Raw genomic sequence first — 27799 nt, 5'->3', positions numbered from 1 at the left:
GCTGGATGCTGCATGGTGCCGCAGGGGCTTTCTGGCTGCTGCTTGGTGCAGAGCTGCCCTGGGCCTGGCAGCCGGCACGGACTCACGCAAGCGATGTGCAACTTTTCACCTTTTATTACAAAAATATCTCGCAAGCAAAAAAAAAAAGTTGAAGTTGGCGTCTGTACAAATAGTTCCCTAGCTGGTTTAGAAACATTGCATCTCCATCTCCCAGCCGCCCCTACCCCTTCCGGCCCCGGCAGGGCAGAGCAGCTAGAACAAAGTACTCCTGCCGAGCCTGTTGTGCCAGGCTGAAGCTAGATTCAGAGCTGCTTTTTATTTTCCCACTTGAACCTGCTTCAAGAAATGGTACCTCGGTAATGCCACGTGTTGGGAAGAATACGTAAGAGGTCGACATTCGGGGCCCGGCTGAGCATGGCGGTGGACCAGGCACCGTGCCGCTGTGCACCCCAGGCTGGAATTTCCTCCCCTGGAAACTTGAGCCCTGGATCTCTCGATGATCTGGGGAAAATCAAAGCCGGGGCATTGCATCCAGCCTCCCACACACAGAGAAAATGGAAGATGCCGCTTCTGAAAGGCAGCTCGCGGCTGCATTTCCACTGAGTCACTTCTCCGGGGCTGTGGCGAGCCGTAAGCCTGCCCTGCATCGGGAATGCTTTGCAATCGGAAGCGCGTGCCCTCTCCCGCAACCGCCCGGCTAGCGCCAGCGGGGATCATAGAGGGCTCCTGACCACAGCCGGGCACTCGAGGGCCTCGCTGGTGCCCCAGCCTTCCTCTTGCACATCCTGTCCTAGTGCTACGTACACAGCAGTACACCCACACACGACACACACACACATTGGTTTGTAGCTCTAAAGATTAACAGTTACATGTCCAAGACTTGTACATTATCTCTGGGGGGATCTCTCCCCTTGTGCACCCAGGCTTTGCTTTAGCTGTTCCTACTCCTGGGATCACCTACGCCAGAGCCGGGGGCTCTCGAGGAACTGGCCGACAAGAAGTCCCGAGAGTCCGTCGAGCCCGGGCTAGTCTGGGCTGTGTGCAAGCTCTGCTAGGAAGCCCCTTGGTCCAAGTCTCCTCCTTTTGCAGGTGCTGAGGACCAGGCCCCACCAAGGACATTGGCAGCACCCCTGGAGCTGTGAACACTTGGGGGAATTGGGGAAGCGGCAGTGCTCAGACCAAGGCGCTCCGGTGCCAAGAAACACCCTTGCTTTGTGGATCTCTTGGGGAAAGCCAGGGAGTCTCCACAGCCCTCGAGGACCCACGTGTGTCCTTGGCACTAGTGGGAGACTAGACAAGACACGGGGCGCAAAAAGAGATGGGTGGAAGCAGAAGTGATTCATTCAAACTGAGCGCTTCCCTTCCCCGGGCAGCGCTCGGAAGGTGTCTGAGTCGGGGGGTGGCAGTGAAACTGGGCCTGACCCGAGCGCTCTTGTTCACCCAGGCTCTTGGGTCCCGAGAAGAGGAATAGTCGTCATCTTGGCTTGACGGAGAGACCTCTCCCCAGAGAGATGAATGGAGAGACCTGTTCTCGGAGTCCCCCCCTCGCTGGGCTGGGCTGCTTTCTACAGCAGTCCAGAGCCTGGATTGGGGCATCAGCTCCAAATTTGCTCCCAAAATATCCTCCATCCGGAGGGAGGATGAGTCAGACTGGCTAGTTTCCCCGTGAACGTGATCGGCTAAGGTGGCCCGCAGAGGATGCTGCTGGTCGCTAGAGCGACACAGCCCCTGCTCGGAGGAAGCCGTGCCGGAGGGCAGGCAGCGGTGTCGGCACCGCACCGAAAACACAGTCCAACCAGTTAATGCACTTGCAAGGAAGCCCCGTGCGTGGAGCCCGAGGGACTCCAACCCCGCGGGAAGAGAAGCGTTTTATGGGTTCAGGGACAGAGCTGCGTGGAGTCTGGGGCTGTCTGGGGCTCTCCCAGGCATGCGGTGGAAGTCTGGGCAAGGCCGGGCATCCGCAGCGTGGCTGTCGTGGTCCAGTCTGGCCGAATGCTGGTAGCGTAGCTCGCACATCTAGCGCGCTCTGGGAGCCCTCCTTGAGGATCAGGTCTTTGTGCCCGGCAAAGGAGGGGGCTGGTGGATTTTGCCCTGCGCCCAGAAGCCCCAGACAGCCACAGCCTTGCTCACTTCTTTTGGATTTGGACGCTGGCATACTCCGAGCCGGTCTCCTCTGGGAGAGGGGTCGGCCGCTTGGGGGCCTGGCTGAGATGCACCATGTCCAGGTCGGCATAGGTGAGGTTGTCCTCGTTGGTGGCCGGCGGGCTGGTCTGGATGCAGGCGTATTCAGACTGCTGGCTCATATCGATGATCTGCCGCTGGTCCTTCTTCGCCTTGTCGAAGTTCAGGTCGGCGTAGGTCAGGTTGTTGGTGTCGGAGTCCTGCGCGGGGAGGAGACGCAGTCAGTAGGGAGCCGGCTGCATGGAGGGGTCTGGATTTGGCTGCTGGCTGACCCAGGGCAGCTGCTCAGTATCCCGGGATCTCAACCTTCCTATCTGTTATATGGGCATAACTCTGGACCCTACGTCACCCTTGACCAAAGTGCTTTGACGTTACTGGACAGCCAGTGCAGCAGCATGGTTTGGCGCTGGGTGTCTAGACTACACACCCTTGCCATTGCCTACAGCTCTTTACTGCTCAGTGCAATTGGATTACGGGTGTTGGATACTGCCTCCCAAGCCAGCTCCCAGTTCCTGGCTGCTTTGCCGTCCTTCCCTCACCAGTCACAGGACACTGCCTGCTGCCTTCGGGCTCCCCCGGGGAATCGGGGATGTGCTGGTGCTGTGCACTGCAGGGCTCTTCCTCCCCGCTGCCTGCCAGTGAGCAGTGCTCCGAGGGAAGGGGCTAAATCCTGCAATTAGTGGCAGCTCTGGGTTTACAGGGCTGTAGATGAGATCGTGGGCTAGGTAGGATGCTCGGTCCCTAAAGGGCTAGGCTCTCCTAGCGTTTGTCTGGCTGCCTGGGCATACGTGAGTGGGCACACGCACGGGGTTCGGTGGGACAGAAGGAGCTGGGGGCTGACAAGTGAGTTACTCATGGCTGCGTCAGACTCCGAAGCTCTAGAAATAGCTTCCCGGGGTGCTGGTCCAGCTGGTTCTGCTCACAGCACACCCAGGTTTCTTCTTTGGACAGTGGGGATGGACAGAGGGAGGAAGGGATTAGCTGGGGGTAGCCTCTGCAGTGGGCACTGCTAGCATCTCTCCTCTGAACCATCTCCTCCACCTTCCTCACTCATGTAACAGGCTGTGTGCTTCATTATCCCGCTGCCATGTTTCCACACAGGGGATCTGACCTCTCCTGGGTATCCCCCGCCACCCCGGTTAGAGAGAAACTATCATTACACACCTGGGGAGCTGTCCCGCTGCTCTTCTCAGACTCATGTAACCTAAAGGAAAAGGAAGAAACCGGGATAAATAGATGCACTTGTTGCCTTCATACAGCCGCGAGTTTGCAAAGCATCCGTCAGATGCTCACACACAAGCACGGTACACCCCTGAGAGCCCGGGGGAGTTGGCTGTGCTGCGCAGCTGCATTTGTGCTCCTTGCACAAACTTAAGGGCCCCGTGTCTGTAGATGGAGGCTTCTGCCTTGCCACATCATCATCTCCGCGTGTCGTGAATCAGCTCAGTTAGGGAAGGGGTGGAGGGCTGTGCTCAGCCGGGAGCCTCAGGAAGGTACACTCAAGTTCATGCAATGTGAGGACTATTCCCCGTGAGATTTGTCAAGCCAAGGTTGCCACTTTGCTGGGCAATCTCTGGCTAAGAGCTTTACAGTCGGGCTCTACCAGGCCGACTCCTGATTTATGAGCTAATCTTCCTTCCACAATGGCTTTAAAACTCCTCTGTGCCACTAGGGACTGGCACGTCTGTGGACCTCGCTGAGTTTTCCACAAGCTCGAGATGGTGGATGGTGCAAAGCGCCTGAATCCACATACGGGGGAAAAGCAACCAGGTGTGTGCCGCTGGAGACCCCGGCTGATTTCACATCGCCAAGGCACCAACATACAGACCCGGCACCTAGCGCAGGCCTGACCTACTACTGCACTGACTTCCAAGATCTTTAATAAATTCCCCCCCTTGGTTTCCTCCGCGCTTCAATGAGCAAAGCAGAGCAGAGAGCTGTACTTACCGAACGGAGGGGGAGCTTTTACCTATTGAAAAGAAAAACAAAACACCAACAGTTTAGGGCACATGATTACAGCACTGGGGGACTTTTAGCCCATTGACTCAAGCTTCTTCAGAGGCAGCTCCGTTGTGGTTTCCAGAGCCCGAATGACTGCGCCTTCCTGAAAGTTCGCAGGCCTTGCCACAAAACTCCTTTCTGCCAGCACAGAACAGAAGCCTTGGGGTCGTGAGTCATGTGCCAAATAGTTCATTTGCATCTGACTCACAAATGCAATATTGTGCTTAGCCTGGGGGGTTAGCATGAGCGTCCCTCCCTCGCTTACACCCAGTAGCCTCTGGTAGGAGAAGGGTGGGAGAGGAGAAGGGAGTGGTGTTGGGTGTGAGGAGGTTGGTCTGTTCTCAGATGCTCTGGATGGCACTCTCCCCCGTACCTCGCCACGTTGGGTCTCAAACGTTCAGGTCTGGGATGAATCTCTGCGGACAGCAGAGGGAGCAGAAGCCAGAGGGATTGTCTGGATGAGATCAGTGGTAAGACAGGCAAGTCTCAGCACTAGTGAGAGGTCCTTGAGTGCTTTGGGAAGCCCTGAGCGCACAACACAACCCATGCTTGCTGCATTTGATAGGAAAGGGGTGTTGTACCGGAGCCCCCCAGCTACACTGGGCAAAAATGGGCTGTAACAACCCAACCGGCTGGCTGAAGATGCTTTGAATGTACTGCACCTCTCCGGCCCCCTGCACTCGACCGCAGTCAGCCTGCCCTTCAAAGAGCCAGCTGGGGTGGGTGGGTTAGAACAGCTGGATGAGGCCTTTACTGGGGCAGTTGGCACGAGCTGAGCCAGCTGGGCTGCGTAAATATGGGGCAAGCATCCAGGTCAGCCAGCCGGTTTCCCACAGTGTAGTGCTTTGTCTCTTGACACCTGGTAGTGCCCAGGGACTTATTACAGGCCTCTGAGACACTGGTATTGCAAGCTCCCGAGCACTGTGGATGGGGCCGGCTGGCCTGCCACAGAAAGGATATATCTGCTAGCCTTGGGAGACGGCACGAGCTGGCGTCAGGCGAGGAGGAGAGCAGTTTCTTTCCTGCCTTACCTCTAATACAAGCCAGGCAACCCACTGAGCACTTCCCGCAGCAAGTCACGGAGCTGCCTCTGGGATGTGCTGGTTGTGTTTTAATGGGACACGTCTGCCTTGGACGGCTCTGATGCTCGTGTTAAACCCCTCTGCATGGGAGCAAGGACGTCTCTGCTTGTCTCTGGGCAGAGGGACGCTCACTTAGGAGAACTTCTTCACAGTTCGAGTGGCCAAGGTCTGGAACGGGCTCCCAAGGGAGGTGGTGCTCTCCCCTACCCTGGGGGTCTTCAAGAGGAGGTTAGATAAGCATCTAGCTGGGGTCATCTAGACCCAGCACTCTTTCCTGCCTATGCAGGGGGTCGGACTCGATGATCTATTGAGGTCCCTTCCGACCCTAACATCTATGAATCTTCCATCCGCCTTTCTAAAACCACCTTGGTGGCCCTGATCCTCCCCATTCTCCTCCCGGCTAATCTGCTTGCAGCTTCCCAGGCTGGGTGTGAGCCGTGCAAAGCACATGGCCCCTTGCTCAAGCAGCACCTTGGCAGTGCCCAGCAGGTGCCTTGGAGCATGATGTGCTGGGCCCTGGCTGCTATAGAGCCATCTGCCCTTCCCATTGTGCTTTTCCAAGCATGACTGATGCAATCCTCTTCCCTGCGAACAATGAACAACGTCCTGGCTGCTGCTGGCAGCGTCTTCCCCTGCTCCCGTGAGCGCGGCCGAGCGGCTCCAACTTCGAGTAAACAAACTGGGAGCGTCCGAACCCGCCTGGGAAACGCACTGAGTAATGAAGTCACAAGGCACTCTTGTGCCGGGTGCTTCGGCTTGCAAACAAGGAGCTCTTTGGTGCCGCTAAATGCCGCCCTCAGACCTTAGGGGCAGAAGCATATCAGGACTTTTAAGGGATTAGTCCAAGTATCACTGCAACGCCCCGTGGCACATGGCTGTCCACAGGTGCGGTCTCTGCAGGTCCTAAATAACCTGTTCTGCTGCCGCTCCTCTCTCATTACAGCTGCTGTAACATCATAACAGCAAACTGCAATTTTTAAAGACCCTCCCTGCTCCCAGGGGAGACCTGTGTAGCAAGCGGGTCCCTTTCCCCTCCCGCCTGCAGACACTTGCCTTTGCTCTGCTTAGCCCAGATGAGGTAGATGACCGCCACCATCAGCAGGCCCAGTACGAGGCAGACCACTCCCACGGCGATGTATATGATCTGGATGCTGTTTTCGCCTGCTGGGAGAATTTTGGGATTATACAAGGCAGGTGTCACAGTGCTCAATTAGACCGAAGCAAATTAAACACAGAAAGGCTGGGCTGCAGTAAAAATGGGCCAATGCCATCCTGTTCAGAGCCAGATAGCGTATCCAGCTGTTAAGTCATTGGGTTAGAGACAGGCCTGTGCTAGGAAGTTGATGGGAGCATCCAAGTCTCTGACTAGTGTCCGTTAGCTGCGGATAAGGTGTGTGGGATAACGATCTATCTAACCATGCCGAATTGATGCAGCTTTCAGAGAGGGGATAGTCTATGTCCGATGGATGACGTTCTCTGCTCATGGATGCATGCCTGCACCTTTGCTCTGGCATTGCCGGAGAGCTCAAACACTACACGTGATGGGCAGCGTCCTCCATCCTCTCCGTGGGTGCGTGCTGGGCCTTTTGCCACGTTTGAGGATTGAAAATCAGCTGAACTGCAGTGCAGGCACCTGCTGCCACAACTTCCTAGTGGTGTGTACTACGCTGCCCCCCTGTAGCCCAGGAACATCCTGTGTGCTGCCCGCTCTGGTGTGCGGTGTAGCTGGTTGGCAGCAGCTGTAACTTGTGGTGTGGCCGGTGGACCTGCCCCAACTCCTAGAAGCGTAAAGGCATGGTAAAGGCACCTTGGATGACCCTGAGGTTGCTCTCTAATCTGCAGTTCAAGTTGGGGCCCTCGGTCTGGAGAGGGCTTTAGCCCTCGGGGTCCTAGTCTGGTGTCCAGCTGCATTCCCACCTGGGTGAGATGGGCATTTTGATGGTCCAAACAGGGAAAGAAGCCAGAGGTCTTGTAACTCCTGGGTTCAAACGCTGCATGGGGCTTAGGTTGGCTGGTGGCATCCAGAAGATGCAGGATATGGACACCAACCACCCATGAGTCCTAGGGAAACCTTGGGCTGCCAAACACGGCTGAACCTGAGGCTCGCAGGAAACATGGGCTCGGGTCCATTCCAAGGGAAGATGCAGCCTGGTTTGTGACCAGAACCGTGCCGGGCTTGCCGGGCTCGGTCTTCTGGTGGATGATGCTGGATGGCTTCACGAAATGCTGGGTGCTTCCCATCAGGACTCCCTACCCTGAGCTCTGAGCGCTAGGGCAGTAAGGGCCTTGGGCTCGAGCAATGTCAGTGACCCCAGCACAGCAGACCTGGGAGGCACGCACCTGCCTTCTTGTCCTCCTCCATCTTGTTGCTCGTCGCGGTGACTGCCAGGACGCGGGTGACGCTGGTGGGGGGCTGGGAGTCGTGCACGGCCCGGCAGGTGAACGAGGACTGGTTCCTCTGCTCGGTCGCCCTCACCTCCAGGGTCCCCGTCAGCGAGAAGGTCCCGTCCGGGTTGTCCGTCAGGGATGGGGACTTCTCTGGTTGGGTCTCATTCCCGTTCTCCATCCAGGTGAGCCTCGCCGCATTGGGGTAAAACCCCGCCAGGCTGCAGGTGAACTCCACCATCTCGTTCACGGGGACGGCACCAGAGTAGTTGGCGGCCAGCCTGGGCCTGGGGGAGACTGGAACAAAACAGCCCTTACAGGGGAGCTCGTCCTGAGCAACTGCGGGAAGGTTGTAGGTGTGCGTGTGTGCTGGGGCCGCACCCCAGAGCTGAGACTTGTCTCCAGCTCTCGGCAGGGCTCTGGAGCAGGCGCAGCCTCTCGTGCTGGGCCCCTGGTGTGTCGCGGGGGTGCAGAGCTGTGCACCAGACCCCTTTGCACACCGCAGACCCTTTTTGCACAACCCTGCCCCACAGAGACCCCGGGGACGGGGAACATTTTTGAAGTGAGTGCAGGTAACCGGGTGCAGGGAGGCGCAGACTCGCCCTCCGCCTGGGGATAAAACCCCACAAACCCTCGCTCTCGCTGCATAGTTTAAAACGGGGCTGGTGCTGTACCCATCAGCCCCCATGGGCAGAGCACCCATTTCCAGCCTGCCTAGCAATGAGAGCGCCCGGTCTGGCCCAGCCGGTCCTCACCTCGCAGGGCCTGGCTGAGGTTGTACGTCCCCTGCAGCGGAGCCGACATGGTGCTGTGCTCGATCTGGCAGGTGAGCTGGGAGCGGATGTCCCCGACCGTCAGCGACCTCGCCAGGGTGCTGGACACGCGGTAGGAGATGCTTGCATTCTCGGGGAGGATCTGGAGCGGTTGGGCTGGGAGCTTGATCTCGTCCTTGAGCCAGGTCACGGCGATGTTCCTGGGGGAGAACCCTTCGGACGTGCAAGTGAAGTTCACAGGCCTGCCCGGCTCGACCCTGCTGGCGGGGCCGGACACGGATGGGGCAGACGGGCTGGCTGCAGGGAACAACGTTCGTTAGTCAGGTCTCTGCTCTTGACAGCCTGGAGGGGCGAGGAGTCTTTCAACCCCGTCCCTAACTTATGGTGTCTCAAGGCCCCTGCAGCAGCTGGAGCTTGAGTTGGAGCCAGCCTTCCAAGCTACTGCTCCTTGCACTGGTGCATCGCAGCCCGGGGCTCTGGCACCAGGAGCTTTGGGAAGGAGAATGAAAAAGGCTGTGGGGATGGGCAGGAGTCGGCCCGGTGCTGTGTCTGCAGCTCAGTTCTGGCACCGCGATCTGACAGCACCGTGGGCCCTCGCTGCTCATCAGCTCCGCGGTGCCCCCGGCACTGGGCAGGCAGGGACCAGCTCCAGAGACCCTGGCTGCTGCTGCTGCCCCAGCAAAGACTCCCTCTGTTGCCGTACCCTTTTAAGTCATGCGTGGGGCTGATGCCAAGCTTACCCCCGCTGTAGTTACATGACTGGTCTTGCCCTTCCCCTCCCCGGGGCCTCCAGCATAGTCTGGAGAGATGGTCTCAAGGGCATGGTTAGAGACTTAGTTTTCTCTGCCCTGATCCTGACCACCCTCGCTCCCTGCCCCCGTGAACAGAGAGGGCTCCTCCTGACTCCTGGCTGTGCGTCCCCGGGATCCCAGCCGGTGCATGGGCAGCAAGGTGGGCTGTTCCTGCCTGCTCTGGGCCCTAGCAGGCAGGGCAGGGCAGGGCAGGGATGCACTCACCGCTCACGGACACCACCGTGCCTGCTCCGCGTTGGTACTCCTTATCAGGCGATCCTTTCGTGAACTTCACGCAGTAATAGGTGCCGGCGTCCTCGGGGCGGACGTCACTGATGTTGATGGAGAAGTCTGAGGGAGAGTTGGGCACAGCCCTTGTGACCCGGGGGAGTGACCCTGTATCTGCATAGACAAGCTGGCGGTCGCTGCCCAAGCCCTTGAACCACTTCACCGGCCCTGCTGGTCCGCGCTGAGGCACGGTGCAGTTCAACTTGAGCGTGTCCCCCGCCGACACCGACACGGGGTCCTTGGGCTGCAGCACCTGGAAGTCCTGGCCCCCGACACCTGCAATAGAAACGAACTCCATAATGCAGTTCTTGCCTCTTGTCTGCAGATGCCTCTGTGCCTGGTGCCAGGTTGTTCCCACGGCACTGCTGTAGGATTTACCTCCAGAGAAACCTGAGAGAGCTCCCAGCCCATCAACGCCCAGATCCCCTCACCACCCAGGGACTGAAGCACGCCCTAGCATTATTGCACCCCCCGAACCCTCTCACCATCGCTTCCCTGGCTGTGCTGCAGCCTGCAGAGGGGACTGGTAAGCTGGAAAACGCATGCAAGGTTCATCCTGATGGAAAGCAACTGGGCAATGCCCGACTCTGTGGTCGGGACCCCGCAGCAGAGGAACCTCGACCAGGGGCTGTTTGTATCAGGTGAACGTTTCTAATCTTCATTAAATCCATACAACTGTTGTGGTTGCTCTCAACTGACATGGGCAGACATGGCCTGATTCTCTTCTCACTTATACCAACGGCACTCCCATGCTAATGAGTCTATGGTTTGCTTCCATCTTCTCTGCTCTTACACTGTAATTTGGAAAGCACAGACTATCATGCATTGGTCTCTAGTATCACCGCTGTCCACTGAGCCTGATCCAGCCTTGGCAGAAGTGCAGCACAGTACGAACTTATGGGGACGTCCGATTCCTGCTCTCTGAACTCCAGCCAGCCGTGCCAGCATGGACATCGGGGCCAGCACAGGACCCTCGACTTTATAGCAGGACAAGACCACAGACGCCGAGACTAGTTAGACCAGCCTGAAGAGCCAGGCTTACTGCACTTAGTCACACCATTACAAAGCACCATGCCAACATTACCCTCCTTATCCTCACAACAGCCCGGTGAGGCAGGCTGTATTATCCCCTCCCTAGCAGCGAAGTGAGAAGAGGTGCTTTAAAAATTATATACAGATCTGAGCCAAGCTACTGGAGCTTACCAGAGACATTTAACTTTAGCATCTATTGACTTCAAGTGCGGGATCCTAGACTCCCAGGCCTGGCTTGCACTACCCGGCGAGCCTCTATTAAGGGAAAGGTATGTTCAGTCTCTCCCAGGTGAGCAGAAGCTGTTGCCAGCAGGCTAGGGCATTTCCCTAGGAAGCACACCAAGGAAGCTAGGCGTGTTGCATTAGCTAAGGCAAGTGAGCACTTTGCCCATGGTTTTCTGCCTCATGTGCCCACAAATAGCTGAACAAGGTTGCAGTACACCTGGGTACATGCACTGGTCAACAGTGAGACTAACTTTTTGACGAGGTCTCTGCAAGTGGCCTGCAGGATCGCTTTACCCTTGCAAAAGCAGCAATAGGATGGCAGATTCCAGGCTCAGCTTGCCTTGTCATGCTCAGCTGTGCCCAAGCCCTGCATGACCTAAAGCAAATGGCACGTGGCAATACCTAGGTGCACGGAGGCAGACAAGCTCAGGCCACCAGAAACCCAGGCCACCTTGGCACGCTTCCTAGAGAGCTGTTCCAGGCCCTGGAGCAGCCGATGCAGCACAGACAGAGCGATTCTGCAGCCTACACACACAGATACTTGATGTATTCATCTTGGCAACGCTTGTCAGCCTTGTCATGCCCATCCCGCTCCCCAGACAGAATTGGATGCGATGTCAATCCGTGCCATTGCTTGGGGTACTGGCAGGGGCTGCAGGCGGGCGGTGGGGTCTCGCTGCACGGCTCCTGCTGACACAGATGGCACCTTTCGTGCCAGCCGGGCGCCGCGCCCTGTAGCGTTAGCGAAGCTGTCAGGTGGCACCGTAGCAAACGGTGTTAGGATCTGTTTGAAGGTGTGAGCTCCTGGGCCTGGATCTACAGCGGTCTTTAAGCTGCTTCAGAGGCAGGTGCCGGACACCCATGCCTGACATTTCTCACTGACCCTTGTCAATGCCTGGAAATTGGGGATTTTTAAAACCCTGTTAAATTTGTAACCGTTATGCATAAATTTGATGAGGTGTGACGCACCCCTGGTCTCTGTGGTTTTGAGCAAGCTCCACATGCAAAATCCTCTTTGCACGGTGCATGCTTAGTCGAGTTGGCTGCCTTTGAATGTGGCTCGTGTCACTGCTCCTGGTTTGGATGCGATCGAAAGCTTCAGGGCACCGGAGTTTTCCCAAAATAGCCCGGGCCGGATGCAACGTCAGCACTTTGCGATGCCGAGACATGGATCTGTCCCCAGAAGATGAACTTTTCAAGGTGGAAGCGGGCTCGCAGCAGCCGTTCGGTGACATTTGAGCCTGTGCAGGCTCAGTCTAGTCTCCATTATATCCCCTGTGAGTGGGGAGAGGCCAGAAGCTTTGGGCTCTTCTGAGATGAATTGCTATTCTGTGCTTGACATCTCCCATTCATAGCACCGCTCCGGCGCTGGAGCACGGGCCTGGTGTGACAGAGAGGGCAGGAAACTCCTCGGGAGAAAGCCTGGAGCGTCTATGAGCAGTGAGAGGGAACATGCATCTCGGCCGTACACCATCCTTGCAAACAGAGCGCTTCATTCAGGCGCCGACCTGAGGCCTGCCTCTGTTGGGAGAGCTGAGCGAGCCCTGCCAAGTGTCGGGGTCTTCATCCAGCTTTTAAGACGAACTTGCTGCAGCTGCATTTGTTTTCTGCGAACGCCGGAGCGAGCTTTACATTTGCTCGTGGTGAAAAAGCAAAAACCATGTTCAGCTGTGATCTGGCGTACTCTCCCCGGAAGTGATGCTGCGTGGTCAGCATGGGAAGAACGCGCCTCACGCCTCTCGCCTGGCTGGTGGGAATTGCTGCCCTTCCTGGCATCTTATCTGGCCAATAATTACACATATATAGGTATAAAGCACTCTTGCAACAGAGGCCACTAAATAACCCCGATAAGGATCTGACAGCAACCATGGTCTTCCCCAGGACGGGTGGCTCAGTTACTTAGGAGAATACGTTCAGAGAAAGCTGGCAGACAAGGTTCTTGGGGAAAATGCGATATATTAAGAGAGAGCTTAAGCTTGCTACCTGCGTGCAGCGCTGGTACCGCGTGCAATAGTCTGGGGGTGCCGGGGGTGGTACTTCAGGGCAGACCAACGAAACCCAGAAAGAGAGTGAAAGCTCTTTGCAACATCCGTTTTCTGCAGCTGAGCCATCTCCATGGGAATGGTGTTGATGAACCAATCCCAACTAATAACGTGGCCTGAATTTTTGACAATCAATCGCTTTATTGCAGGTCTATCTGAAAGCGTAAACACTGGGGGTGGAAAAAAGCCTCTATAATTTGCCCAACAAGCGCAGGCAGACTTTGGGACCCGCTCGCCAGCCTTTTTTCAAGCACAGCTTAATGAATGCGGCCTCTCAAGTACTTGCTGTGAATGATTTGCTGTGCTCGGTGACCTATGCGAAGCTTGGGTTAGCTGGTGGCTGATCACCTTACGATGCCGCGTAGCAAGACAGCTTTGAAACGAGGCGCGATCGATAGGAAGGAAAGAGTCCCAAATCCCTCTCAGCTTGCAGGCACTTGCATTTCTTGCGTAGGTCTTTGCCATGCATTTGCTAAATCAGGCGGTCTTTCCTGATGTGTCGCCGCCGCACGCGACGCCAGCACAACTGGTCCTGTCGGCCATTGGTGCAAGCCTCATTCACTGGGTCTTACAGTCGCCCTTACGTCTGCAGGAATAAGGGCATGTAGCAACCCCAGATAGATGGAGTAGGCTTTCAGCTGCAGAGGTGCATGGCTCAGCCCCCCGTGCATCATTCAGGATGGTGGCCACCACAGCTTCCTGATGCTCTGGCTTCCTGCCATGGCAATGGCTCTGCAGTCAGTATCTTGGCACCAGGCTCCTCTTCCCAACTCATTTGCTGGACTCTCTGCTAGACTCTGGAAGTGTTTTCCATCTGGCAGGTGGGGGTGAAGCTTGGGGGGGGGCGACGGCTGTCTAAAGCTTGCAAAGCTGGCTGATACTTTGCTTTAGATATAAACATGCCCAGCAGCCATGGCAACGGGTGCATAATTATTACATGAAAGAAATATTAAATTTGGGCTTTGGCAGTGTGCGCACTATTTGCTTTGAAAATGGACCTAATTTGCTAGCACAGCTGTTCTTATCCGCTGTCTTGGGTAACAGGAAAACAGCTCTGTTTGGAAAAAATAAGGCCTTCCTTTACTCTTCCGCTCTCTGGGCTTCACCTCTGGGAGCGTAGCTGCTGCGTGGGAAGAGCTCTGGGGCAGCGCTTTCCGTTGCTCCGCTGAGGCCTTCAATAGAAACATGAAGCCCCCCATCCCCACGCTGGTTTTATCTGGCCTTTGCTCCTCATCCCAGGACCTCTCGCCGCTCCAGGACCGAGCCCTAAAGAAGGGCCACGACAGAGCATAACTGAACATGCACCTGTGTGCGATTTGCATAAGTATTTCTTCGGCCAAAGTTTGTGGAAAGGATCATTTACCTTCTGCATCATGCTTGCCATCCGCAGCGTTTGATTTACAGCTGCCGAGGGGGTGCGGGGATGGTTTCCGTTGCTGTGCTCGCTGCCTGGAACAACCCCACCTTGGTTTGAGCAGACAGCACAAACAAGAGCCCAATCTGTTCGGAGGAAAATCTCTGGTGAAGTTTCCCAATAGGAACAGACCCTGAAAATATCAGTAGCCTTAGGCAGAGTGTGTGTAGGCTCGGAGCATGTACAGCCTGTAATGGATGGGAGAGCTCTCTCCTCTTCATCCTCCCTCTCTCCATCTGTTGATCTTCTGGAAGGCATGAACTGTGCGCCAGGAGGGGAGAGACGGGGAGAGCATCTACTCTGGGGTCCAGGTGGGGTCTGAGGGGGTCTCTGCCACAACTGAGCAGGACTTAAAACCTACAACTTGGCTTATCCACAGGCATGTCCATTGGCAATGCAGATTTGAAGGACAGAATTGGACCCACGTGAGTGGGAAGTGAAGTCTACGGGCTTAATTTGCCTCTGCTCCCCGTTGCACCAAGGCAGCACCTGGCCTGCGACTCTTATGTGTTTGGTCCCTGTAGGCTGAAATGTGTCTACGTGCTCTCAGAGCTGCAGGAGGAAACTACTCTCTCTTTCATCCCTGTGTCACTAATCGTATAGGGAACCGAGACACTTGAATTCTTTTTGTGCTTCTGAAGCTTAAAATATCCAAGGGGAGGCTCCGAAGACAGTGCCGCGCTGCCGAGGCCACCGTGATTTTAGCAGCGTGCTTGCCCCTGCCGGTGTTTCGCCGGGGCGGTTGTGGCCGGAGTCCGTCTTGCTGTTGGGTCCAGCGGGTGACGGGCGTTGTGCCGCGGTTCGGCCAGATGGGCTGCTGCAGCTGGCGAGGGTGTTGTGCTAGACGGGGCTGTTGGTTTTGCATGGAACCGGTGCTTTGCAAACAGCCGGGGCCACGAGTGTGGCACAGGCAGCTTCACGCTGTCACACGTCGCTGTTGGCTGCCTGTCGTTCCTCTGGCAAGTCCTGCCTTCCCATTTGGCTCGGGAAGTGCTGCACAGCGCCGAGGATGTATTTAAGTCAGTGCTTTTGCCACCTTGTCTCATTCCCTCTCATCACTGGCGAGGAGCTGGATCCATAGCTCAGCCAGGACCTGCTCCTGTTCGTGTTCAAGCCGTGGTACGGGTGGTGATGGTTGTGGGGGGCTCAGGCAGAAACACCAGTGTCTGCCATGGTGTCAGCAATGCAGAGCCTTAACGAGAGCTATTTACGTCGCTCGGCTTGGCGCGTGCAACCGTCCCTGGAGCCACCACGTAGGTCTGGCCTACTTCTCTGCAGGCCTCTGGACATCACGGCCTACATCCATCACCGGTGCCGTTCGGCAGCAATCGGCGGAGCTGTGCCAGGGATGCACTTGGCCCGCTGGGGCAGACACTGTTTTATGCTCTGACCTGTCGGCTGGGCAAAGCCCTTCCCCCTCACGATGAAAAGAAGAGAAGAGGAAGTTGAGCAAAAAACTTAGCCATGTGGAACGAGACTGATGCAAAGCTGAGACCAGCTGGGTCCTTGCCCCGAAATGCAAGCCCCCGCATGGTATCTAGAGGGTTTCCCCATCTCTGGCTACCCACGCACACCCGGCATCTCTCACGTACAGCTCTGACTCTAGCGCTAAAGGTCAGGACCCCTTGGTGTGTCAGTGGGTTTGAAACCAGGCAAGAGGGGTTCACCCATCCTGGCCAGGCACAGCCCCGCTCTGCAGCCCAGAGCCACGCTCCTGGTAAAAGCCTCACGATGGTCTGGACACAGAGCCCGAATCGCGCCCAGGCCCATGACCCACCAGCCATGCGGTGAGAGTGGCTGTGAGCATTATTTATCCTGCACCCAGCTTGTGAGACAGGCCACGTGTCCACCCCACTCCCACAGACTGCAGCAAACCGCTTCTCCAAAGCAAGTGCTAGTTCAGAAAGAGCTCACTTCCCAAACCAGGCCCCAATTTGGTTTAGTTTGATGAAATCCGGTTTCTTAGAAGGCAGCTGTCTTGGATTGTGTCACCCTTGGACAGCCCAAACCTGCCGGGCACTAAGCACTCTTCCCTACTAGGGAACCCGAGGGGAGCTGGGGATGTGCAGGACCGCAGGCCCGTCATGCCTTTTTGCTGCAGCTGCTTTTGTCTGGGGTTTCTGGGTTAGCAAAGCATTTAAGAGCACTGCAGATCCTGTAATGCAATATCCTCATGTGGAAACCTTTGCAGCACGGGCGTCGAGTTTATGGAGTGGAGAAAACGTACTGATGGGGAAGTGGCTGGAGTGAGTTACAGTGCTCCCAGCCCAGGAAAGAGGCATGGGCACAGACAGCGATAAATCCAGGATCCCAGGCCAGGGCCCAGCATTACCCTGTCTGCTGCTTTCCAGCCTGGGAGATTAGCCTGCGTGATTACTTGTACCGCACAAAGTTTTGTGTTGTTAGCGACTTGCTTTTCCCCGTTCCACCTTTCCAAGCGGCCAAGGCCGAGCGTCTGGGAAGGGGTTACGTGCTAATTGCTGGGGGCTGCGGACTGCCTCGATACCTCCCAACGAAAATAGCTTTTCTTCAAAAGCAATTTAAAGTAACAGGGGAAGGAGGAGGGTCAGGGTTGCTAAGAGGCCCGTGCGCGGTGAAGGAAACGTGCAGCTGGCTCGAGCACTTGGACGGCGGCCCCGCTGTCACTGGAATGAGGCTGGGGGCTGGCACAGGGGCAATGCAGAAATAACTCGCGGGGGGCTATGCTTGCTGCTTCCCCAAATGGGAATGGCTGGGGAGGAATGTTAGCAGGTGCTTGCTATTAAAAAAGCCCTGGGAAGTTGTGCCGAAATTGCCCGGCTTCTCAGAAGGCGCTGGTGGGTTACAGCAAGGGGGTAGGTCACGGATGCGACGCCAGCAGAAAGCACACGCGGTTCCCCCAGATATCGTCCCCTCCTCCCATGCCACCAGCAGACCTGCTGCTTATAGCCCAGCCCGGGAGCGCTGACCCCAAGCTCCTTTGCTGGGGAGATCTGGATGGAAGGGCCTGGGAGTTGAGCCGTGCCAGTCCAGTACACTCGGTGGAGATGGGGCATCTAGTCTGAGGATGGCTTTACCCAGGATGGGCCGTTTGCCCTTCTCTGGTGCAGTAGGAAAACTTCTTTATAATATTATTTCCCCTGCTCCTCTTCTGGCGCTATGTGGTTGCAGCCCTCTGACCTACACAGGAGAGCTGTGCGCGCCTTCTAGCCCCACCGCAGTAAACGGAGCAAGCAGCATAGAAGAGTTGGCCCATGCATTAAACCCGACACCAGCACCGAGCCAGCCTTGTGCGTCTGCATCTGAGAATTCAGCACTTCCTAGGATTCAAATGACTGGTAATCTAGAGACTTGATGATTCCCTGCATTTCCCATCCCAGGGATCAGGGTTACAGCTGGCTAGAGAATGGGTTTTATTCTGCAAAAATATTGCCAAAAAGACTTCTTTTTTTTTTTTAACTCCTTTTGCAGTGGCGGGGGGTGGGGAGGTAGAAACTCCAAGCTGAACATTTAAGGTTTCAGCCACCAGGACCTGAAGCACTTTCAAGTGCGGGGAGTTTTGGTTTTTTTCCGTCTAAAAAAAGAAAATTGAGACGCCGTGCTAGAAGCACCTGCTTCAGCTCGAGCTCTCATTTGGCCATGCTCCATTTTCCACTGAAAATAAAGCATTGGTGATTTGTGATCAGCCCTAACGAGCAGGCCTGGCTTTTGCACATGCCTTCTCCTCCCCCCCATCCGGGCAGTAAGGCGTGATGTGGAACATCTGCCCAGGGGCTGGGCCTGGGGATGAGAGGGGGAGCGGTGGGTGGGATGGACCTGGCAGGTTGGCCTCTGATGCTGCTGGAGGGCACCAGAGCAAACTCAAGGGGTTGAAATGGGGCTGTGTTCCCCCGCAGGGTGCCCCCTAGCCGCGCCACGCTGCTCTGACACTGGTCCCAGCTGAGCCCAAATCGGGGTGGGAAGTGGGAGCCCTGCATGAACACCAGTGACCTTGAGCAGGAGGAGCAGGGTTGCTTAATCCCTACAGCAGAGCATAATTACTGCCCCTTTCCCAGCTGCAAACAAAGTGCTGATGTCCACTGTGGTCACACAACTCGGTTCCTGATAACGGAGAGACAGTTACCGACACCGAGGGACAGAGCGGAGTGGAAAAAGGGAACTCAACGACAGGAAAAGGAGCGAGACCGTGTCCGCTCCAGATCCGTGCACCATTCAATCATTAGGCAGGAGTGTAAGCCAGGCATCTGGGAGGTGCCCAGGTACCAGGTGGGTAGCATGAGTGCCTCAATTAGAGGGTACAGCTTGGCTGGGGCAGCAAGCTGTGTGTGGGCTGGGTATTAGTTGCCACCTTCCTCCCCCCACCAAACCCCCCCACCCCCCACACAAAACCAACCCTACAACTGATACCAAGCAAGGCAACCTGCACCAACATGACATGAACCGTGCAAGCTGGGGCGATGCACGTCCCAGCGCACCGAGGGCAGGTCTCCCTGCGCCTCCTGCTGTCCTGTGGGGCTGCCCGTGAGCCCCAGGTTGCACGGCAGTGGAGGGGCACAACCGCTCTGTTTTCACTTGCTAAGCACCTCACATCAGCGGGGCTGCACCACCTCAGGCTGTGTCCTTGCTGCCCGCAGCCCCTTATGCCCTTTGCTGCTTCTCACCGGGAAAGAGGAACAAAAACGGGCACCAGGCACTTGCAAAGCAGCTCTGCAGCCTTGAGGGGGCTGGGGCTGGCACCCTGCTTCCTGCCACCGTCAGCCTGCCAGGCACGCCAGACATCTCCAGCCCCTTTAATTCCCAGCTCTCTCCCCAGCCCCTGCTGTAGTGCTGCAGTAATTATAGGTCAGCGTGCAGAGGAGTATTTTGGTGCACCCGAGTTGAGTGGCTGGAAGAGATTTGCATCGCGGGAGGCTGATGGGAGCCAGACTCCAGGGAAGGAGGGGGTAGGGAGGGAAGGGACAGGTTCAAGGTTACAGACAAAAACCCTCCTGCCAGGAAGGGGAGGCAGATCCTACAGGGGAGTCCTCACTTACCTGCCCAGCTGTTCAAGGAGAAGAGGAAGAGAGAGGTCAGGCACCAGACAGGGCAGCGGGAGGCAGCGGCGAGAGGCTCCATCGCTGGCAGCTGGCAGGGCCGATGGGGAACAGTTGCACAGAAGGGCTGGGTGCTGCTCCGGGAAGGTCAGAGGCAGAAGGAAATTACGCTGTCCGCAGCCCGCAATGAGGAAGAAAAGCCGGGCAACTCAGCCTGCAGGCGCAGAGCACACGCGTGTTACCAAGGCACGCGATTCAAGCACCCTGCACTGACCTGCCCACGCGTGTCGAGGGTGGGACCTGGAACCTTGGGGGCGGATGGAGAGGAGCCCCCTCGCTCCCCGTCCAGCCATGGGCACCGGTGGCGATGCGCCCCCTCACTACCCATCCATTGACCCCTTCCTAGGGGTCCCCAGGCTCTGGTGGTGATGCACCCCCTTTGCTCCCCACCCAGCAACCCCTTCCTGGGGGTCCCCAGGCACCGGTGGCGATGCACCCCCTCACTCCCCATCCAGCATCCCCTTCCTGGGGGTCCCCAGGCACTGGTGGCAATGCACCCCCTGGCTCCCCACCCAGCAACCCCTTCCTAGGGGTCCCCAGGCACCGGTGGCGATGCACCCCCTGGCTCCCCATCTAGCAACCCCTTCCTAGGGGTCCCCAGGCACCGGTGGCAATGCACCCCCTGGCTCCCCACCCAGCAACCCCTTCCTAGGGTCCCCAGGCACCGGTGGCGATGCACCCCCTGGCTCCCCATCCATGGCCCCTTCCCAGCCGGGGTGTCCCGGCGGGCGGGGGGGCAATGCGGCAGCCCGGGGCCAGCTTGGGATGCCCAAAGCCGAGCGGGGTGGCCGCCCGCGTCTCACCCGGCCGGGGCGGTGCGGGGCTGCCCGTGCTGCGGCCGCGGCTCCCGGCTCTGTGCGCTCCCGCAGCCGCGGCGATGCGGGCTCCGCGCCGCCCCCTGCGCGTTGCCTAGCGCCGCGTGGAGGGGCCGCTTCCCCGCGTGGACCAGCCTCCCTCCCGCCCCGCCCCGCCCCGCCCCGCCTGGCGGGGGCCGGGCTCGGGCTGCGGGCTGCGGGCTGCGGGGCGCTGGTGCCGGCGGGCGCTGCCAGTGCCAGGCTCGGAGCAAACTTGTTCTGCGCTAAGGTCATCCCGGCCGCCCGCCCCGGCCAGCGCGGCTCTTAAGGTGGCCCCGAGCAGTTCCCGCAGCCAGCCCGCTCCTCTGCGCCGGCAGGGAGAGGCGGGGAGAAGGCAGCCCTGACCCTCCCTGCCACTGCCTCGCGCGCGGCCCCGGGCGCTGCCCTGCTCTGCTCTGCTGCACGCACCGCGGGCTTGGTGGCTGCTAGGGCTGGAAAAGCAGCAAGGGTTTCACCCAAAGAGGGTGGCCTCGCACCTTCTCTCTGCATCCTGCTGTGGGCACGGTGACCCAGGCTGGAGGGAGGGGCTCTGCTCCCCCCCAGCACCCGGTCTTCTCGCTTCCCCCATGCCCAGCTGCTCAGCGCCCCTCTCTCCGGCATACCCGTGCCTTGTCCCAGCCAGCCAGGCCACAAACTCTGCACCCGCTGTTCCCGGGAGCACGCGTGCAAGTGCCCCCCGCTTCGTCCCAGGTGAGAGCACAAAAGACCGCGGGGGAAATGCACAAGCAGCATCCCCGGCCTGGCACCTTGCGACATGATGCTCGTCATGAGCTAAGGGGAAACCCCCCGGGAGGTCGTGCACGGCAGGAAGAGCGTGGAGGTGGGAGAAGCCGGGGATGAGATGCTGGAGTAGAAACTGAGGAGGGGAGGGGACAAGGTCCTGTTTGCAGCTGCCTGGGAGGCCCAAGACTGAGATCTGCAAGTGTCCCAGTGCCTCGCCTCCCCATGCACACACGCACTGTGTCTGAGGACCAGAGGCAGGTGTAGCCCCGCCACAACCCACTCAGGCCCAGGCCTTCCTTCTGGCATCTCTTAAAAGGGGCGAGCAGCGCAGGCACTTGTACTGGAGCCAGGCAAGGATCTGTGGGCTCCTTCCGGCAGGAACTTGCTGCGGGCCCAGGCGTGTGGAGCTGGTGGCATGAAGCTGCGGGACCTGCTCCCTGCCTCTGCTCTACCTGGTGACTGCACACGATGGGGGGAGCGTGCAGCACAGCAGTCGCAGGCGGTGTCTGTACAGCCCACGAGTATGGCCATACTACCATCTAGCTAACTGCAGGGCCATAGAGCGAGCTAGCCATGAGCAAGCTTCAGCACCAGCCCCCTTCGTAGTCGAGGACGGGGGCATCGGGGATGGGCCGCAGCCTGCACGGCTGCTAGATCTTTGCTGTTGTAGACACACGGGCTGGTGTGCTCACAGCTCGCTTAGGGAAGCAACCGCAGGGTCCCTCTGCCCACAGGGGCTGAGTAAGCAGCTTCCACCGAGGTGGGAAAGTCCAACTGGGCAGTCATTTCTGCTTTTGCTGCATATGCGAACAAGAGGAACTCCCAGGTTCGTCCTAGGGCAAGCTGGCCGTTATGCTCCTGCTGGGCAAGGACTGTCCGAGGCCAGGCGGGCAGGTGGGTGGGCACCAAGTAGACCAAGAGCTGTTCCCGTGCTCTGGAGAGCTTTTCTGGCTTGCTGCCTGCCTTCGCCCCTGCTCACCACAACACTCCACCCCAGGGAAGATGCGCCAGCGCCGATGCCATTCCCTGTATTTATATCTTATCATCAACAAATAGCAAAGGCATCTCGAGTGATTTGGAGCCATCAAGCTGTGTGTATTGTCAGCCCATACAAATTTGTGTGCTTATTGCTGCAAGCCTCCTCTGCCCTATTGTTTGCAACACCCACATGTTGCATCCAGCCTTAATTGAGTTTGCCGGCGGAGCCAGGCCAGGACCAGAGGGACCGCACGTCTTGCTGCCTGTTGGCGCGGTGCCCCTCTCCACAGAGCCCCAGGCTGCACGAGGGGCTCCTGGCTGCTGCCATCACCCCGCGATTGCAGATTTCCAGCCTGCATCCAGCCAAGGCCACCGCCACCCACCGAGGCAGCCGTTCGCTGCTCCCATTTTGACTTGTGCACAAGTGAGCAGTGTTCGGTTCGTGAGCCTGTGAGAGCCATTTGGCCCCAGGGTGGAGCTCCATTGCAATCAGTCATTTGCTCCTACATTCAGGCCCATTTGGTCCCATGTTCAGGCCCTGTTTCAAGGCAGGCGGTCCCAGGGCTGTGCTGGAAATGCTCCCTTGCAGAGCAGTGGGAAGGTGGGGTCCGCGTGGGCTCCCTGCAACTGCCTTCATTCCCCCTCTCCATGCAGGTCCGACTTCAGAGCAGCTGCTCTGCTGCCCACGCAGGATGCAGGGCTCCTCTTTCCACAGGGACGCAGGGAGGCACGTCCAGCTGTCTGCAGCCTCGTGGTTATTTTTAATGGGAGTCAAAATGCCGGGAGGCCCGTGCCACTCGGGCATGCCTGGGCTGCTCTCCCGCCCTGCGCCGACGGCTTAGACAACCTGTTTGAAGGCGCTTATGAGGCGGAGATGCCATGCTGGCAGACAGCAGCTACAGAGCGGCGAAGAAGGAAAGATACTGAGCACGGCGGGGGGGAAGAAAGCAGGGCGAAGGCCCGCAGGTGGAAGCATGAGTTGTGCATGGGAATCAGCCGGTGTTGCTCCCCTGGAAGAGGCAGACGATCAGCTGTCCTCCCTCCAGAAAGTCCCTGTCCAAGAGTGCCGGGTCTTCCGGGACCTGCCCCTCGAGGGGGGCCCTGACGCAGTGGTAGGGGCTGCAGGTTAATAAGGACCTGCCTGAGATGAGAGTGCCGTTCCCCCCCCGATGTTGGGCGCCCGCGCGGGAGCGCAAGAGCTGGGAGCCTTTCAGAAGGCATAATGCCATAATTAGTAGTTTCCTTCAGAATCAAACACCCACAGCGAACAGGAGGCTTGCTGTGCTATTCATCAGGGGAAGGGTAGTACTGCCAGACTCTAAATACTATTATTGGGCAGCCAGGCTTCGCTCAGAAACTTTAGCTGCTGCTTCTTTATTTAACCTGCAATTGCCACTTCAGCTGAGAGAGCGGCACGGAGGGCTGGGCCCAGGTTTGCCTTCACCTCTGCAGCTCTTCCAGGTGGGTTCAGAAGTCATGCAGCAAAGGGGCTGGGTGTTTGCACCCTCTCGGCGGGTCCTGGCCAGGCTCGGTGCGTCCGGAGCTGCTCTGCCAAGTGCAGTCATAAGTAACTTGCAGTCGCGCCTGGGCTGAGGAAGGGGAAGCTCCCAGGAGAGCTTGTCAGGAACAGATTTGCTTTCACTGCTGAGTGGGGCCGGCCGTGCCGGAAGCACTCTCCATCCTGCTCTCGGGGAAGCACGAGGGATGCGGCTGGGAGACCCTCTGGGTTGGTTGCTGGACAGGCTGCAGGCCCTTGGAGTCTCTTTCCAGTAGCCTCAGCTAAATGGCCAGCCCTGGCTTCCCTTCCAGGGCTCAGCGTTATGTGCAGCGATGCAGAAGCACGGCTGGGGCCTGGGAAGATCCCTCTTCTCTGTGGTGCCATGTTCCCATCTTGCAGCCCAGCCCCAGGTCTCAGCCAGTTTGTTCATGACTCGGTCTTGAATGGGTGCGTGCATGTGACCGCCGTCTTCCCTAAGGGGATGCACCCCCTTCACCTGCTCCACGAGCAAAGGGTATTTCCCTTCACCCATGCTGTCCGTACAGGGGAAACAAAGATCTTCTGTTGCCTCGGCAGGGTATGAACGTCAGCTCGAGGCCTGAGAGAGGCAGGCAGTGCCGGCATCCCTCGTTGAGAGAGGTGGGTTGAGGCCACTTGTTTAGCTTGGCTGTGGGATGTCCCGTATGAGTCCTGGGCACTGTGCACTCAGGTCGGCACCGTTCAAAACCCAGCTGCAGGCTGCGTCCAGCTCTGCCCCCAGCCTGGCAGCTGCCTTTGCAGACTGAAGTGCTTTGCCTGTGCCCTGGTACGTGCTAGCATTTGTCCCGTGATCCCAGCCGGTACTCCACGTCCCTGATGCAGGAGCAGATTTCTGGGCAGGACGCCTACCCGGCTAATGGGAAAAGCTGAGCCCGGGGGCAGCCACACACCAGAGGAACGCGCTCCCTACCCTTAGTCCGATCCTCCCCGAGTCCCTGCAGCCCCCTCACCTCCTGCCTCCGGCTCTTGCTAGGCAGGGCCGGAGTGCAGATACCTCCTCCTGCACGCCTGGAAGAGCAAAGTCTCAATGCAAGCAGCATCCCCGCACAGCCCCCATGCACGGACAGGCAGGTCTTTAGCGGAAGCTGCCAGGGGAGCTGGACTGGCTCGGAGATAGCCTTTGCCATGAGCTTATTTTCAAAGCTAAATGCAGACATCCTGGAGTTTTAGGCCCCAGCCGTGGGGGCCTGACCCAGGCCCCTCTGAAGAGCCTGGGGTCCCTGGCAGGAGGGGTACGCAGTCCCGCTCCCAGGGCGCTCCAGACTTCATTGCAAACCCCGGTTTTGCTCTGTTCTCATGCGAGCAGAGACGGCGGCGGGGCCATTTGGGAAAAGCGACTGTAATCAAAAGAGAAAAAAAGATCGGTTAGGCCAGATCCAGCATTAAAGTCCCGAAACACTGACTCCAATCAGGGCTTTTTTTCCCCCACCATCCCCTTTCAAGAGCTTCCTTTTCTGCGTCTGAGTTTCAAACAGCCCAGAGACCAGCGGCAATCGCTCATTGGCAGCGTGAGGGATTGGAAATTATGCAGTACGGCGGAGCAGTTTTGAGCCCCGGCTCAGCGGGACCTCACGCTGACATTTCTGACAAAGTTTTGGGCCTATTAGGCTGGCTGAGTTCTCTCGCTAATGGAAACATCCCTTTTATTCCCTGCTCGGCCTTTCTCCTTTAGAAATCAATATTTTACCATTGCAATGAGACAGAACAATGCAGAGCGAGCAGTGACGCATCTTGGAGGATGCTGCCGGATGGATGGCAGCCGTAGACGGCAGTGCACCCTCTGCTCAGCCTGTTGCATCTCGGAGCTCCACCGAGCTTCGCGGGATCCCTGGCAGGCAGCAAAGGCTTTAAATCACAAGTAAAAAATGGCACGAGGTGGGGGGAAAACACTGGAGGTGCAGATGTAGGAACTGGGGACAGTTCCTCAAGCCCTCAGAGCTGCTGAAAGGATCCTCACATAGGGGTGAGCCTAACTCCAGAGAAGTCACAGCAGAGGTGTCCAGTGCTTTTTGTGGGCATTGCATCCATCAGAGCTGTGCTGAAGTCCTGCGATGCCCAGACTAGCTCAGCCGGCGTGCCCAGCACTGTAAGCCCTTGCTTGCAAAGGCAGGCAGGAAAAGGAAATATATAGAGAAGTTGTCTCCTTTGGGGGTGGGGAACTGTACTTAATACACCAGGCCCTTTTTCTCCTTCTCCACCCACCGCAGTTCTCCGATCCGCCAGCCAGGCTCATTTTCCAGGGGGAATTCACAACTGCTCTGTGCCACGGCAGTCGTTCTCAACCCCAGACGTGGCACAAGCGCCCCGGGTCCTGCAAACGAAGCTACCGGTGCATTTTACTGCCATGAGATAAGAGATGTGCCTGTCTCATCAGCAGGCAGGGGAGCCCCGTGCAGAGGTGGCCTGTCCAGCTCAACCAGGAGCCTGGGGCCTCGGGCATCGGGCTTGACCCGAGCACTCCCGGACCTCTGGGGAGAAGAGGCAGGAGCCTCGGGGTTTATTCCTCATGACGGGGGCTTTCCAAAGTAGGTATTTGCTATTCCACCACTGGTATTTAGCACCTACGGAGAGACGAATGTAGCTGCAGCCTCGTTAGGTACCATGCCAAATGAATCCAAGACATCCAGTACAGAAGGAGCTTAAATTAGTTTATCTGATGTTAGGTTGTACTAAACAATATGTTAACTTGATGATGGGGGGGTAGAGGGGGAAAGAGCCCTTCTGCCAGTTTATAAGGAGCAAAGCACGGAGGCTGCCAAGCCTGAGATGAGCAAGAATCTGACTGGCAGGGGGAAGGGGAACAGGCATTTGGGTTGGTATCTGTGGGTGTCATGAGATCCCGAGCGAGGGACCCTAACAGTCATCGTTGAAATAGCCACCGTTCATCCCTTACTTCCCTCTGTGTTATGTGTTCATTGAAGATGGCAGTCTCCCATTTATCCCAGCAAGAGAGCTCCAGCCACCAGTAGAGATGACTCAGAGCAAGCAGCAAGATTCAGCTCACCCAGACCCTTAAATAGCATCCACAAGCTGCAGGTGATGCAAGCTCTGCTGGATGTGCCCCTACCCACAGCTGCGGGCTAAGGAAGCCAGCTAGGGTTGGAGCGTCGCTGGGCCTGGCATGGTCCAGGAAACATGCAAAGAGGTGTCTGTTTGGAGATCTACTTTACTGGACCAGCTGTGCAGTTGCAAGAGATGTGAGACAAGCCTTGGGACCCTTTTCAGACCTCAGAAAGAGGGGGGGAACTGTGCGTCTTGCATAAGGAAGCCAAAGTGGTTACAAGGGAAGGGAAACCCATATCTTGTGACCGGCTTGCAAAACAGAAGGGCTGCTTGATGATGGGTTTTTTTTAACTCGTGAGTTCCTTCAGAGGCTGTTCGGATGGGACTCGGCTGTTATGTGTCTCGCTAGTCTCCCAATATTTAAAGAGGAGCTGCAAAGGCAAACAACTCATGTGTGCTCTTGGCTATGCCTTTTGAAGAGGGCCTCAGAGCAATTCCAGCTGTTATGCCTTCAACCAAGGCGCTTTACTCTAGGTTTTTCCCTTTACACTAGGCATCTCCAGGCCTCCGTGAGCTGCCTCTGCTGGAGATGCTGGGGGTCCTGGGAGGCTGGCGATACGTGGGCTGAAACCTGAGCTCTAGCCCCAAGTGGGAGGAAAAAGTGAACATCTTAGATGAGGAGCATCCACACGAATGAAGCCATCGCCCAGTGGCAAAACTAGGGCACACAAATATAGAAGCATAGAGAAGTAAAGCTGGAAGGGACCTCAAGAGATCATCCAGTCCAACCGGGGATCTTGTTTTCCAGCTTGCCGTTCACAGCCACTGGTTGTTATTGTGGGTTAATTGGGGAGCAGTATTTCAAATCACACTCAACTTAAATCTAGTGGCACTCGAGAGCTCTGCCAGGAGCAGGTGATCTTACGTCCTTGGTCAATGACTTCTGCAGAACAATTTCAGTCTGATTGCTCGGGGTTGCGCGGAGAGGAGGAGGAGAGGGACTGCCGCGCTGTCCTCTGCCCCACTCCACATAACGCTAATCCTGCGCTCATTAGCGGAGGGTGCAAGGTTTCTACCTGCCTTATTTCCCTGGCCTTTTCTCCAGCAGAGGCTGGCATATGAACGTGCCTCCAGTTACTAAAACACAATTTATTATTGCTAGCATGGCAGCGTCTGGAGGCTTCGGGCCCTGGCAGGCTAAGCTGCTGTGCAAACACACGCAGATGGGGTCTGCACCCGGGAGATCTCCCTTGGATCTTCGCTAGTGCTTTGTCTCCGCTCGGGCTAGGCTAGGTCCTGATTAGCCTGCGGCTTTGAGCCTTCACTTTCTCTGTCTCCCGTCACCTGGAGTGGTGGAAACAGCAATTTAGCCGGGCTTCCTTAACACATTCAGAAGAGTTTCCTATTGGGGAATTCCT

General features: G+C 57.4%; 1 protein-coding gene across 1 annotated transcript; it reads right to left on the bottom strand.

The window, feature by feature from the left end:
- Positions 1-99: 99 nt before the first annotated feature.
- On the bottom strand, positions 100-20244 carry LOC102564144 (tyrosine-protein phosphatase non-receptor type substrate 1). Its single transcript, XM_059713153.1, has 9 exons — positions 20090-20244; positions 19227-19440; positions 9439-9777; positions 8405-8719; positions 7605-7946; positions 6318-6425; positions 4129-4150; positions 3346-3385; positions 100-2381 (listed from the first exon to the last, which is right to left on the bottom strand). Exons 2-9 carry the CDS (start codon positions 19306-19308, stop codon positions 2127-2129), a joined length of 1503 nt encoding a protein of 500 aa, XP_059569136.1. The 5' UTR covers positions 19309-19440; positions 20090-20244; the 3' UTR covers positions 100-2126.
- Between the last annotated feature and the right edge of the window lie 7555 nt (positions 20245-27799).

The sequence above is a fragment of the Alligator mississippiensis genome, chromosome 9, assembly GCF_030867095.1.
Source record: "Alligator mississippiensis isolate rAllMis1 chromosome 9, rAllMis1, whole genome shotgun sequence".
NCBI classification, from domain to species: domain Eukaryota; kingdom Metazoa; phylum Chordata; order Crocodylia; family Alligatoridae; genus Alligator; species Alligator mississippiensis.
This window is presented reverse-complemented; position numbering and strand designations above follow the sequence as displayed.